General features: G+C 45.9%; 1 protein-coding gene across 1 annotated transcript in view; it reads left to right on the forward strand.

The window, feature by feature from the left end:
* Positions 1-15,757, forward strand: part of LOC124545898 (calcium release-activated calcium channel protein 1-like) — a 139,382-nt gene that overhangs the window by 26,184 nt on the left and 97,441 nt on the right. The window contains exon 2 of the mRNA XM_047124858.1: positions 4,344-4,500. Within this exon, the coding sequence (XP_046980814.1) occupies positions 4,346-4,500 (155 nt within the window). The 5' untranslated portion in view covers positions 4,344-4,345. The remainder of the gene's footprint in view (positions 1-4,343; positions 4,501-15,757) is intronic.

The following is a 15,757-nucleotide window of genomic DNA, read 5'->3' on the forward strand; positions in this document are numbered from 1 at the left end:
CCGACGCTCTTACAGCTAAAAAAAAGAAAACAGCTCTAAGCACTATAGGACTTAACATCTGAGCTCATCAGTCCCCAAGACTTAGAACTACTTAAACCTAACTAGTCTAAGGACATCACACACATCCATGCCCGAGGCATGATTCGAACCTGCGACCGTAGCAGCCGCGTGGTTCCGGACTGAAGCGCCTAGAACCGCTCGGCCACAGCGGCCGGCCCACTGGGTGAGATTGACCGGTGGCGTATTTCAGGAATGCGGCGCTGGAGAGCAGCTCGTGCTACTTGTGAGGAAGCTCTTCTGTGAGCAAGCGTGGTGCAAAAGCGTTGCTGTTATTTTAGTACTAATACTGCAGAAAAAAATCACATTCTCTGTAAACGGAAAAATTTTATCGTGTAGTTACATAATTATATCATTAAGGCTTAGTTTGCACAATATAGACGCAGTTTTATCACCGCAAGGTTGACAAATATGTAGGCATGAAGCTGATCTACTATGGCTGTCGATGTCGCTACCCGTTGAGTGCCCACACTCCTCGAAATCGCTACCTGCGGACAGCAGTCGGGGTGGTCCATCTCTCCCTGACAGTCGGGAGACATGGACCAGTGTTAGTTGACAGATATGGACCACGTGTCTTAATGTGGGTGTGACGGAGCGCAATTAAATTTAGCTTCAAGGCATGACACACTGAATACGGCCGCAGTTCCAGATTATGCTTATTTGTCGGAAGATACGTCTTTGCCAACAAATGGAAGAGCAGAAACTCACACACAGGCTAACCAACAGCTTCAAAGCTCGTCAAAACGTCTAGTGATCGAAAACACATCAAAAGTAAATAGTTAGCTGTATAAGTCAAATTTCTTCACTGACTCGACTTTGCACTTGAGTCCTTGTAAATCAAAAACGTCCAAGATTTCCACTTCAAAACTAACCACTCCTAAACCAACACAGACAAAACTTTTGGAAGAAATGTCACCTATTCCTTATATTGATAAAACCATGAATTTTAAGAGGAAGGCAGCAACTGTATCTAGTAAACTGTATCTATTGTTTTGGACTAAAATATTTCATGGTAAAATTCTGCATTCACTACAACGTATTCCAAATAAAAATGTGTAATTTTAATTTAATCTTTTCTTCATGTATAGTCAGTTTTATATGGCCTTTCTCTCTCTGTACACTGGTCTATGTCACCCATATTTGTGGTTGAGGTGCACCACTCATGTATATTTTCACTTTATCATATCTGCTGTGTATTAAGTGGGAGTGTCTCAGTAATATATTGTACTTAAGTTTGTATGAAATTCTATGCAGATAAACCGCCAGAGGTAAAAAAAGTTAAAAAAAACACCCTAATTTTATGCTGAAGAAAAAAATAGGTCCAACTCTCCCTGACTTAACCTGTTAAACCGAAAATTCTTTAAGTGAAGCCGTGAGGTTTGATCATAGCTCTTATCTGGAATAAGACCAGACGAACCGCTGAAGGATTAAATATTAACGACGCTGAGTGCTTCACCCAGCAGAACGTGGCAGAAAGTCTTCGGCGGTGACACAATCGCGCGTCAGATAAATTACATGTCACTCTTGCATAAGCCGCCAACAGCACGTTATCTGTGGTCGACAAATATCGCCGACCACTATAATTCCACAATAACCGCCAACGGTACATTAATGACCTGCTAGAGCTGAAAGCCATACAAACAAGTTTCTTTCTATTTCGATATCTATGTCCAGTTTTATGAAAATAATTTTGCATACACATCGCATACGAAGAGTAGTTTCCGTGCATCTCCTACCACGCTTAGTACGCCGAGATGTTGTTCACCTCAAACATTTCATTTATTGTTTTTATATCAGGGACAGTGATGGAAATACAGAAGAAGGGTATCGCGCTATGCGAGAAAGTAACAAACAGAAAAGCATACGTCAGAGGGTGGCAAAACCCTTTCGTCCGGAGCTGAGCGAAAGCTTCATCTTCAATGTGGCGAGTACATTCGGTACAGGTATACGAATTAAGTAGATAATTGTAAAACAGTGCCACAGTGTATAAGAATCATTACGTTCGAAAATGAATTAAAAGCGTCGTCTTGAGAATGGCAACTACACTCCGCATAGGTGCGTTCGCCCAGGGTGATCTGTCCAAGGGAGACTGAGCCCCCTTCAGTATCCCCTGCAGCCGGACCACCACAAGGTGCCTGAAAACCTCTGCAGGGTAAGGAGTCTACGTAAGTTCTATTGCGCAACTCACACACGTTCTACAGCTTGCTGCTGCAACTAACAATGAGGGCTGACGTAGCGCTCGTATTCGAAAATGACTTTAGTCAGTTTCAATACGCTTATTGTTTGATGTTTTCCTGTGTCTGGTTAATTTGTGCTGAACATAAACTGATACTTATTACTACACTACCCGTTACTTTTTGTGATATTTAAAGATATTTTGTTGCATGTCTGGATAAACAGACATTTTTTGCCAGGGTACTTATGTATTTCATCTTGCACTTGCTTCCTCACACGCTCTCAGCTTCCCACTTCATAGCCTCTCTTTCTTCCACCTGCGTTCCCACACTCACTTTCTTTTTCACCTGCCGATTGCGGATCTCCATCCTCTACAAGCCTCCTACACCTCCCTCTCCTCCTCCTTCTGTCTGTTCATCTCTTCGTATTTAATTGTATTGCCATCTATCTGTATGTTTTATACTTCTTATACAGCATATTTTATTGTGTTTTTATGTATTTGTTTGAACATCTGTAAGAAGTATAAAATGATGTGCATTTCAATACGCTAAATAAATAAATAAATAGATCTCTTCGTAGCCCCCTCTCTCTATCCACCCCCCTTCCCTCTATCCATCTTTGCCTCTACACACTCTCTGTCCATCTCCTCATACACCACCACCCCCTATCTCTCTCTCCCCCTACGCTAAATAAATAAATCTCTTCATAGCCCCCTCTCTCTATCCACCCCCCTCCCTCTACCCGTCTTTGCCTCTACACACTCTCTGTCCATCTCTTCCTACACTCCCCCCTCCCATCTCTCTTTCCCCTTCTTCTCCTCCTCCTCCTCCTCCTCATCTCTGCCTGTCTCCTTCTTCCCCTCTCTCTGTCCATCCCCTACTCCCCCTCTCTCTGTCCATCCCATCATGCCCTTCTTTCTCTGTCCACTGCCTACTCCACCACCTCCCTCTCTCTCTCCACCTCATCCTCCACCACTGTTCATCTCCTCTTCCCCTTTCTCCTTGTCTGTCAATCTCCTCCTACCGCTCTCTTTGTATATTATCTCCTCCCCCTCATCCTATCCATTACCTCCTCCCCTCTCTGTCTCTGCCTTCCTCTCTACTCTGTCCATCCCCTATCCCCTGCTTCCCCCCCTCAACATATGTTTCCTCTCTCCAACCATTCCCTCCTTCCCCCTCTCTCTCTGTACATCTCCTCTGCCATTTCCAACCATGCCCTCCTGCCAACCCTCTCTCTGCTCATACCTCTCTATCCATCTCCTCCTGTCCCCTCTCTGTGTTCACACCCTCTTCTATCCATCTCAACTATCACCCAGTCGTGCAGACGATACTACTGCAACACAGCGTACCGAGCAGGGTAGCACAGTGGTTAGCACACTGGACTCGCATTCAGGAGAATGATACTTCAAACCTGCGTCCGGCTGTCCTGATTTAGGGTTTCAGTGATTTCCCTAAACTGCTCGAGGTAAATGCCAGGACGGTTCTTTCTAAAGGGCACGTACCCTTTCCTTCTCCATCCTTCCCTAATCACAGCTTGTGCTCCATCTCTAATGACCTCATTGTCCACGGGATGTTAAACACTAATCTCCCTCCTCATCCAACACAACATGCCTCTCGTGCAGGGCAGCCTAGATATCGGGGGCTGGAAAATCGTTCCTTGCCCCTGACTTGAGGCTGCCCTGGAAATCAGATCGATAAGGCAGGCCAGTTCTACAGTAGGGACTAAAAAACACTTTTTTGCACATGTCTCCGCACCAACAATACTGTAACTCGTGAAGTTTGCTGTTTGTGTGCCAAATTTGGTAGAAATAGGTACATGGGTTTGGGAAAATATCCGACATACATACATATATACAGATGTGATACAATCATTCAATGAAAAGTTACGACCTGCTTTAGTTTCTAGATAAAATTCTTGTATGTGTGCCAGCAATGAAAAATAAATGTCTGGAGCTCTTACAGCCAAGTTAGGCCATTCAAACAGGAAACTGGTGTGAGATACACAGCTAAATCGTGTGTGGAGACGGGGAGTCGTTGTTTTCTGATTCTTTATTTTGAGCTTCCCTTTTGCCTTTGAAGTGGCCTAACTACTGCCACTGGCTGCTGTTCCAGAGATGCCCTCACCCCGAGAATCTCCGCCAGAGGAGGCGGCCACCCCCGCATGCAGTGACCGTGCCACGCCCCCGCCAGAGGCGGACGCCGACCCAGACGACGGGCGTCTCTTCAATGCCACCACCCGAAATGCCAGGGGCGCCGCTGACAACCACAGGTAAGTCTAGCTACTGGCCAGTAGAGAGGGAGAAATTCACATTATCCTTTTCATTTACGAAATCAGCTATAGCGGTCAATCAGATTCGTGTGAATTTTAAAATTTTTCTGGCGACGTTTCGGCATTGCAGCCGTTCGTTCTGCACCACACGTCACGAGCTCTCAACTAGGCACCTGCCAGCCATCTTCATGTGACTCATCAAATGCTGAAGAAGACTTCCCCCCTCCAGTAACTCATCAGCGCGCTGTGTGTATTCTGTGCATGGACTAAGACAGAGGGACCGCAGTACACAGGAAGCAGCGCCCTCGCTGACGGAAATGCAGAACCCAACTATCCTCATGGTTGCCGCTCGCCGTGGCCATCGCCTTACCCTGTCATTTGGAACAAATAGTGGAAATTATGGGATGACATGCATTATCCAAGTAGCACCTGGTATCACTGTTCATCAGATTTTCAAATGGTTCAAATGACTCTGAGCACTATGGGACTTAACTGCTGAGGTCATCAGTCGCCTAGAACTTAGAACTACTTAAAGCTAACTAACCTAAGGATATCACACACATCCATGCCCGAGGCAGGATTCGAACCTGCGACCGTAGCGGTCGCGCGGTCCTAGACTGAAGCGCCTAGAACCGCTCGGCCACAGCGGCCGGCTCATTAGATTTTCTGCCATGTATATTTCCATCGGCTCTTCAATATTGAAGTCATAAAAAGATGTTTCTGTAGCCATAAATTAATGGAAACTAGAGGTTCTGCGTCACCTCAGGTCCATTCATAACAACATTCAAATCACTATGGAAATAGAAAAAGATGGCTGTCTGTCTTTTTTGTATGTTTCGATTAGGCAGAGTATTAAAAGACCTGATCAAAATCAAAAGCAAGTTTAAATCTAATCATGGCATCCTTAATTCAGATGACTTAGGGAAGAAGTTAAAGATATGCAAACCCCTAGTGCGCCGGCCAGAGTGGCCGAGCGGTTCTAGGCGCTACAGTCTGGAACCGCGCGACCGCTACGGTCGCAGGTTCGAATCCTGCCTCGGGCATGGATGTGTGTGATGTCCTTAGGTTAGTTAGGTTTAAGTAATTCTAAGTTCTAGGGGACTGATGACCTCAGTTGTTAAGTCCCATAGTGCTCAGAGCCATTTGAACCATGCTGCCTCCATAAATTCGAAAGTGCTGTCGCTGCAAGAATTTGTGCACGAACTGACCTCTCAATTATAAAAAAATGGTTCAAATGGCTCTGAGCACTATGCGACTTAACTTCTGAGGTCATCAGTCGCCTAGAACTTAGAACTAATTAAACCTAACTAACCTGAGGACATCACACACATATCTATGCCCGAGGCAGGATTCGAACCTGCGACCGTAGCGGTCACGCGGTTCCAGACTGAAGCGCCTTTAACCGCACGGCCACACCGGCCGACTCCTCTCAATTATATCCCATACATACTCGGTGGTATTCTTTCAGGCGATGCGGGTGTCCAAATCATTCGCTGGAATTGTCCAAAATATTCTTCAAATTAATCATGAACAACTGTGGCCTGGTGCATTGACATTCATAAGAATTCCATCGTTGTTTGGGAACAAGAAGGCCACCATGAATGGCTCCAAATGGTCACCAAGTAGCCGAACATAAGCATTTGCAGTCAACAAGTTCAGTTGGACGAGAGAACCTAGTCCATTCCATGCAAACACAGCCCACACAGATATGTAGCCACCACCAGTTTGCACATTGCCTTGTTGGCAACTTGGCTTCTTGAGATGTGCGCAATACTCGGACTCTACAATCGGCTCTTATGAACTGAAATCGGTAGTCGCCTAACCAGGCTACGGTTTTCCAGTCCGTCTGGGTCCAATCGGTGGGATCACCAGCATAGGCGAGGCGCTCCAGACAACGTCGTGCTGTTAGCAAAGGCACTCGCGTCTGTCTTCTACTGCCACAGCACATTAACACCAAATTTCGCCACGCTGTCCCAGCGGATACGTTCGTTGTAAGCTCCACATTGATTTCTGCTTCATTTCACGCAGTGCTGCTTGTCTGTTAGCACTGACAACTCTATGAAAAGGCGCTCCTCTCGGTCGTTAAGTAGAAGCCCTGACTGGAGGTAATGTAGTGCCTGCAATTTGGTTTACTCTGCTCTGACAATGCCAACTAGCTCTGCAGATGACGAAGAAATTGAAGAAATGTATGATGAAATAAAAGAAATTATTCAGATTGTGAAGGGAGACGAAAATTTAATAGTCATGGGTGACTGGAATTCGAGTGTAGGAAATGGGAGAGAAGGAAACATAGTAGGTGAATATGGATTGGGGGACAGAAATGAAAGAGGAAGCCGCCTGGTCGAATTTTGCACAGAGCACAACATAATCATAACTAACACTTGGTTTAAGAATCATGAAAGAAGGTTGTATACATGGAAGAACCCTGGAGATACTAAAAGGTATCAGATAGATTATATAATGGTAAGACAGAGATTTAGGAACCAGGTTTTAAATTGTAAGACATTTCCAGGGGCAGATGTGGACTCTGACCACAATCTATTGCTTATGACCTGTAGATTAAAACTGAAGAAACTGCAAAAAGGTGGGAATTTAAGGAGATGGGACCTGGATAAACTAAAAGAACCAGAGGTTGTACAGAGATTCAGGGAGAGCATAAGGGAGCAATTGACAGGAATGGGGGAAATAAATACAGTAGAAGAAGAATGGGTAGCTTTGAGCGATGAAGTAGTGAAGGCAGCAGAGGATCAAGTAGGTAAAAAGACGAGGGCTAGTAGAAATCCTTGGGTAACAGAAGAAATATTGAATTTAATTGATGAAAGGAGAAAATATAAAAATGCAGTAAGTGAAACAGGCAAAAAGGAATACAAACGTCTCAAAAATGAGATCGACAGGAAGTGCAAAATGGCTAAGCAGGGATGGGTAGAGGACAAATGTAAGGATGTAGAGGCCTATCTCACTAGGGGTAAGATAGATACCGCCTACAGGAAAATTAAAGAGACCTTTGGAGATAAGAGAACGACTTGTATGAATATCAAGAGCTCAGATGGAAACCCAGTTCTAAGCAAAGAAGGGAAAGCAGAAAGGTGGAAGGAGTATATAGAGGGTCTATACAAGGGCGATGTACTTGAGGACAATATTATGGAAATGGAAGAGGATGTAGATGAAGATGAAATGGGAGATATGATACTGCGTGAAGAGTTTGACAGAGCACTGAAAGACCTGAGTCGAAACAAGGCCCCCGGAGTAGACAACATTCCATTAGAACTACTGACAGCCTTGGGAGAGCCAGTCCTGACAAAACTCTACCATCTGGTGAGCAAGATGTATGAAACAGGCGAAATACCCTCAGACTTCAAGAAGAATATAATACACTCCTGGAAATTGAAATAAGAACACCGTGAATTCATTGTCCCAGGAAGGGGAAACTTTATTGACACATTCCTGGGGTCAGATATATCTCATGATCACACTGACAGAACCACAGGCACATAGACACAGGCAACAGAGCATGCACAATGTCGGCACTAGTACAGTGTATATCCACCTTTCCCAGCAATGCAGGCTGCTATTCTCCCATGGAGACGATCGTAGAGATGCTGGATGTAGTCCTGTGGAACGGCTTGCCATGCCATTTCCACCTGGCGCCTCAGTTAGACCAGCGTTCGTGCTGGACGTGCAGACCGCGTGAGACGACGCTTCATCCAGTCCTAAACATGCTCAATGGGGGACAGATCCGGAGATCTTGCTGGCCAGGGTAGTTGACTTACACCTTCTAGAGCACGTTGGGTGGCACGGGATACATGCGGATGTGCATTGTCCTGTTGGAACAGCAAGTTCCCTTGCCGGTCTAGGAATGGTAGAACGATGGGTTCGATGACGGTTTGGATGTACCGTGCACTATTCAGTGTCCCCTCGACGATCACCAGTGGTGTACGCCCAGTGTAGGAGATCGCTCCCCACACCATGATGCCGGGTGTTGGCCCTGTGTGCCTCGGTCGTATGCAGTCCTGATTGTGGCGCTCACCTGCACGGCGCCAAACACGCATGCGACCATCATTGGCACCAAGGCAGAAGCGACTCTCATCGCTGAAGACGACGCGTCTCCATTCGTCCCTCCATTCACGCCTGTCGCGACACCACTGGAGGCGGGCTGCACGATGTTGGGGCGCGAGCGGAAGACGGCCTAACGGTGTGCGGGACCGTAGCCCAGCTTCATGGAGACGGTTGCGAATGGTCCTCGCCGATACCCCAGGAGCAACAGTGTCCCTAATTTGCTGGGAAGTGGCGGTGCGGTCCCCTACGGCACTGCGTAGGATCCTACGGTCTTGGCGTGCATCCGTGCGTCGCTGCGGTCCGGTCCCAGGTCGACGGGCACGTGCACCTTCCGCCGACCACTGGCGACAACATCGATGTACTGTGGAGACCTCACGCCCCACGTGTTGAGCAATTCGGCGGTACGTCCACCCGGCGTCCCGCATGCCGTCAACTGCACATACGGTTCACGTCCACGCTGTCGCGGCATGCTACCAGTGTTAAAGACTGCGATGGAGCTCCGTATGCCACGGCAAACTGGCTGACACTGACGGCGGCGGTGCACAAATGCTGCGCAGCTAGCGCCATTCGACGGCTAACACCGCGGTTCCTGGTGTGTCCGCTGTGCCGTGCGTGTGATCATTGCTTGTACAGCCCTCTCGCAGTGTCCGGAGCAAGTATGGTGGGTCTGACACACTGGGGTCAATGTGTTCTTTTTTCCATTTCCAGGAGTGTAATTCCAATCCCAAAGAAAGCAGGTGTTGACAGATGTGAAAATTACCGAACTATCAGCTTAATAAGTCACAGCTGCAAAATACTAGCACGAATTCTTTACAGACGAATGGAAAAACTAGTAGAAGCCAACCTCGGGGAAGATCAGTTTGGATTCGGTAGAAACACTGGAACACGTGAGGCAATACTGACCTTACGACTTATCTTAGAAGAAAGATTAAGGAAAGGCAAACCTACGTTTCTAGCGTTTGTAGACTTAGAGAAAGCTTTTGACAATGTTGACTGGAATACTCTCTTTCAAATTCTAAAGGTGGCAGGGGTAAAATACAGGGAGCGAAAGGCTATTTACAATTTGTACAGAAACCAGATGGCAGTTACAAGAGTCGAGGGACATGAAAGGGAAGCAGTGGTTGGGAAGGGAGTAAGACAGGGTTGTAGCCTCTCCCCGATGTTGTTCAATCTGTATATTGAGCAAGCAGTAAAGGAAACAAAAGAAAAATTCGGAGTAGGTATTAAAATTCATGGAGAAGAAATAAAAACTTTGAGGTTCGCCGATGACATTGTAATTCTGTCAGAGACAGCAAAGGACTTGGAAGAGCAGTTGAACGGAATGGACAGTGTCTTGAAAGGAGGATATAAGATGAACATCAACAAAAACAAAACAAGGATAATGGAATGTAGTCTAATTAAGTCGGGTGATGCTGAGGGAATTAGATTAGGAAATGAGGCACTTAAAGTAGTAAAGGAGTTTTGCTATTTGGGGAGCAAAATAACTGATGATGGTCGAAGTAGAGAGGATATAAAACGTAGACTGGCAATGGCAAGGAAAGCGTTTCTGAAGAAGAGAAATTTGTTAACATCCAGTATTGATTTAAGTGTCAGGAAGTCATTTCTGAAAGTATTCGTATGGAGTGTAGCCATGTATGGAAGTGAAACATGGACGATAAATAGTTTGGACAAGAAGAGAATAGAAGCTTTCGAAATGTGGTGCTACAGAAGAATGCTGATGATTAGATGGGTAGATCTCATAACTAATGAGGAAGTATTGAATAGAATTGGGGAGAAGAGAAGTTTGTGGCACAACTTGACCAGAACAAGGGATCGGTTGGTAGGACATGTTCTGAGGCATCAAGGGATCACCAATTTAGTATTGGAGGGCAGCGTGGAGGGTAAAAATCGTAGAGGGAGACCAAGAGATGAATACACTAAGCAGATTCAGAAGGATGTAGGTTGCAGTAGGTACTGGGAGATGAAAAAGCTTGCACAGGATAGAGTAGCATGGAGAGCTGCATCAAACCAGTCTCAGGACTGAAGACCACAACAACAACAACTGCTCTGACACTGTGGATCTGAGTACTGAATTACCTAGCGTTTTCGAAAATGGAATGTCCCACTACCATTCCGCGTCCAAAGTGTTACATCCCGTCGTGCGGCCATAATCGTGTCGGAAACCTTTCCACATAAATCATCTGAGTGTAAATGACAGATCCGGCCAATGCGCCGCCCTTTTATACCTTGTGTACACGATACTACCACCGTCTGTATATTTTGATATCGCTAACCCATGACTTTTGTCACCTCAGTGTACACTGCCGGACAACAGATGTGAAGCAATCAGAAGAGGAGATGCATACGAAATGAAACTTCAAGAGTTGACAGGATAATTTATGTTATTTCAGTGAATACAAAATCGAGTCAAATTTACAAAGAACTTATCAGTAGGAGCTCTCTTAGCAGTATGACGTTGCAACCCGTCTTGTATCGATCTTTGTACGGATTGGATTGGGAATTGTCTCACAAAGTCGTTGTACCCTTTCCAGAGGCACGCTGGCCCACACCTCTTGTACTTATTCCTTCAGGTCCTGAATACTGGCAGTGGGACAGAGCTGACGTCCGAGGTCGCCCCACACGTTATGTCGTGGGCAGATCTTGGGATCTTGCTGGCTACTGGATTACCTCAGTGTCAAGCAGAAAGCTCAAAAGCACGTGTCTCATGCGTGGACGAGCGTTTCCCTGTTGAGACATGGCATCACGATAGTGTGGCATGCCATGTAACTTGTGAGGATGCACGATCTCCATATACGTGCTGCCGTACCTTCCAAGTTCCCTCGATCACTTCCACTCGTGACCCGAAGTCATATCCAATGGCTCCCCACACAGTGGCGCCGAGAGTAACACCGTTGTGCCACTCTAAAGCGTACGAAGAATGAATGGCAGCCGTAGTCCCAGTCGATGGTCATCCGGGTAGGACAGAACCATGATTCATCACTGAACACAATACGACGCCACACATCAGCAGTCTATGCTCCCGAGCCAGGGCACCACCCCAAACACAGCCGTACGTGTTGTGGTGTTACCATCAGCCTAAACATGGGTCGGTAATACTGTAATCCGCTGCCACTAGTGTCCAAACTAGTGCTGTGGGATGTCGCAGGGAGTCCACAACTTGGTCTCAGAGGGTAGGCACAGATGTGAATGGGTCACCAGGAGTTTGGTGCACAACACGGCGATCCTCCTTGCAGTCGACCACCACAGCGAGTATGCCTGCCCTCACACGCCATGCAGTCCAACATTGGGCCACTGTCACATCCGAATGCCACACCAATCTGGATATTGCACGATTTGATCAGCTGTTCAAGTGCAGCCTAGAATAAAGCACCCTCCAAACTGTGTTAGGTGATAATAATGCTGCCTCACATGAGTACGAGGCATATCCACGTGATCACTGAACATCTAACGCTGCACGCTCTTGTATACCATACCAGGTCTAATGCACTGGGGCGGCTGTTCTATCTGTCACAAAGAATTGCAACTCTAATCATTTACATGTGTACGTGTACAATGTTACATTGGCGTCCGACCATGAATCCTGGGTGATTCACTTTATTTTGAGGCAGTGTAAAACGGCCCAGAAAATCTCTGCACTTTAAGGTAGGCAACCCAACTTACCTCATCCATCTCTGCTGCAGGTGATGTAGGCTCGGTTGCGTGTTTTAAGGTGCATGACATATTTTCAGGCCAGTTCCCTGTTGCTCACACTGTATTTGACGAGGCGTGTTTTCTGTCACAACTGTCAGATGCCTGCATTGTCACACAGAGATTTGCGACATTTCACACCAAGCCACCAGTGGCACAACTGAGGCGACGAGCGCCCAGAACAGACATCGTCTTTATGCCTGATCCTGTCATCAGTCAGTTTCATATCGCTAATTAGCTTGTTTCTTCTTCTATTTTTTTCTTTATTTTTTTTCTTTACTGAATTTCAATTCCCCATCCGGGGCGGGCTGGCAGCAGTCTCTTTTATTGAGACCACACATTTTTAAAACGCAATTAAACATTGCAACATTTGAGTAACTTCTTTTTGTACGATAAAATTCAACACATGGATCGACACCCAGTTCAACAGCGTCGCATTGCTTGGAACAGTAACTGGATGTCACTTCCACTGATCATTGCCAGTCAATGAAAAGCCGTTAGAAATGAAACAACTAATATAAAACATACCTTTTACACTGTCGCCTTCTTGGTGTACCTGGCATAACGACAGTGGCTCCATCTAGTACATCTATATCTACAGCTACATCTACATGATTACTCTGCAATTCACATTTAAGTGCTTGGCAGAGGGTTCATCGAACCACAATCATACTATCTCTCTACCATTCCACTCACGAACAAAAATGGTTCAAATGGCTCTGAGCACTATGGGACTCAACTTCTGAGGTCATTAGTCCCCTAGAATTTAGAACTAGTTAAACCTAAGGACATCACAAACATCCATGCCCGAGGCAGGATTCGAACCTGCGACCGTAGCGGTCCTGCGGTTCCAGACTGCAGCGCCTTTAACCGCACGGCCACTTCGGCCGGCCCACTCCCGAACAGCGCGCGGGAAAAACGAACACCTAAACCTTTCTGTTCGAGCTCTGATTCCTCTTATTTTATTTTGATGATCATTCCTACCTATGTAGCTTGGGCTCAACAAAATATTTTCGCATTCGGAAGAGAAAGTTGGTGACTGAAATTTCGTAAATAGATCTCGCCGCGACGAAAAACGTCTTTGCTTTAATGACTTTCATCCCAACTCGCGTATCATATCTGCCACACTCTCTCCCCTATTACGTGATAATACAAAACGAGCTGCCCTTTTTTGCACCCTTTCGATGTCCTCCGTCAATCCCACCTGGTAAGGATCCCACACCGCGCACCAGTATTCTAACAGAGGACGAACGAATGTAGTGTAAGCTGTCTCTTTAGTAGACTTGTTGCATCTTCTAAGTGTCCTGCCAATGAAACGCAACCTTTGGCTCGCCTTCCCCACAATATTATCTATGTGGTCTTTCCAACTGAAGTTGTTCGTATTTTTAACACCCAGGTACTTAGTTGAATTGACAGCCTTGAGAATTGTACTATTTATCGAGTAATCGAATTCCAACGGATTTCTTTTAGAACTCATGTGGATCACCTCACACTTTTCGTTATTTAGCGTCAACTGCCACCTGCCACACGATACAGCAATCTTTTATAAATCGCTTTGCAATTGATACTGGTCTTCGAATGACCTTACTAGACGGTAAATTACAGCATCATCTGCGAGCAACCTAAGAGAACTGCTCAGATCGTCACCCAGGTCATTTACATAGATCAGGAACAGCAGAGGCCCCAGGACGCTTCCCTGGGGAACACCTGATATCACTTCAGTTTTACTCGATGATTTGCCGTCTATTTCTACGATCTGCGACCTTCCTGACAGGAAATCACGAAGCCAGTCGCACAACTGAGACGATACCCCATAGGCCCGCAGCTTGATTGGAAGTCGCTTACGAGGAACGGTGTCAAAAGCTTTCCGGAAATCTAGAAATACGGAATCAACTTGAGATCCCCTGTCGATAGCGGCCATTTCTTCGTGCGAATAAAGAGTGTGCGTTGCACAAGAACGATGTTTTCTGAAACCATGCTGATTACGTATCAATAGATCGTTCCCTTCGAGGTGATTCATAATGTTTGAATACAGTATATGCTCCAAAACCCTACTGCAAACCGACGTCAATGATATAGGTCTGTAGTTCGATGGATTCCTCCTACTACCCTTCTTTAACACTGGTGCGACCTGCGCAATTTTCCAATCTGTAGGTACAGATCTATCGGTGAGCGAGCGGTTGTACATTATTGCTAAGTAGGGAGTTATTGTATCAGCGTAATCTGAAAGGAACCTAACCGGTATACAATCTGGACCTGAAGACTTGCCCGTATCAAGGGATTTGAGTTGCTTCGCAACCCCTAAGGTATCTACTTCTAAGAAACTCATGCTAGCAGCTGTTCGTGTTTCAAATTCTGGAATATTCCATTCGTCTTCCCTGGTGAAGGAATTTCGGAAAACTGCGTTCAATAACTCCGCTTTAGCGGCACAGTCGTCGGTAACAGTACCATAGGCACTGCGCAGCGAAGGTATTGACTGCGTCTTGCCGCTTGTGTACTTTACATACGACAACTAGAAATAAGCGCCTCCATATTGCACAGCGGTGGGAACTGTTGCTCATCATAGTCTAAACTGAATCGGCTTATGATTTCTTTTGATACACCACCGCCCCTACTTTTCTTTTTAGTGCCATCTAATACTTTCTTCTTCGTCCTCTTCTTGCTACTTCTCCCTCGCTCTTGCCCTTTTCTTCTGCCCTTCTTCACTTTTATCGCGTGGCACTGTAAGACGACCCCGCGCTGTTGACGGCATTACTAACTCTACGTCCTGTCACGGTGCAAGGTACTGTCGCGTATTCGTTCTGCGGCCAACTAAAGAAATATTGCTGTCCACAGTTCTCCTTTGCAATCAGTTCGGTATCCTCAACATTTCGGCAATCGTCTTTGATATCTGTTAATTTGCATTTCGCGGCAACTACGTATCTATAGAGAAGCAATTTTGCGTGTTCGGTCTAGTCGTCTTGGCGATATTTAAAGCAGGTCTGGGCACCGTAACTACGAAGTACACAGTCTTGGGGGAAACTATTACAGGAGGAAAAGGGGTTAGGGGAAACAAAGCGGTACCGCCGTCCTCGAATGTTATCGGCGGCAACAAGATTTATTGGGCGGCGATGAGGGACCGCCTCTCTGCAAAGCCGATAGATAGTAAGACGTTGCGTTAACTTAACACGAGCAGTAAGTTTTGTTACGTTAAGCTTTCAGATACCGTTACTTTACTGTAGCTGTACAGAATGGATCAAATTAAAAACCTCATCTCTATTTTTGAACATCATTCCCATTCTTCAGCTGAATACCTAACTCATTCATCTATTGCAAAAATAATTGGGAGTAGTATCTCATGCGACGGTTCAGAATATCGATGTCATCAGAAACTATACAGTGACGAAAGAGATTACTGCGAAAAAGGTGTTCAAACACAAATATCTTCCAAAACAAGGAAAGCGAGTGATGTGGCGCGATGGTAAGAAGGAAAAAGAAAGAAAGAAACTGCATTCGCATGTGGGAGGACGGCGGT

The sequence above is a fragment of the Schistocerca americana genome, chromosome 8, assembly GCF_021461395.2.
Source record: "Schistocerca americana isolate TAMUIC-IGC-003095 chromosome 8, iqSchAmer2.1, whole genome shotgun sequence".
Classification (NCBI taxonomy): domain Eukaryota; kingdom Metazoa; phylum Arthropoda; class Insecta; order Orthoptera; family Acrididae; genus Schistocerca; species Schistocerca americana.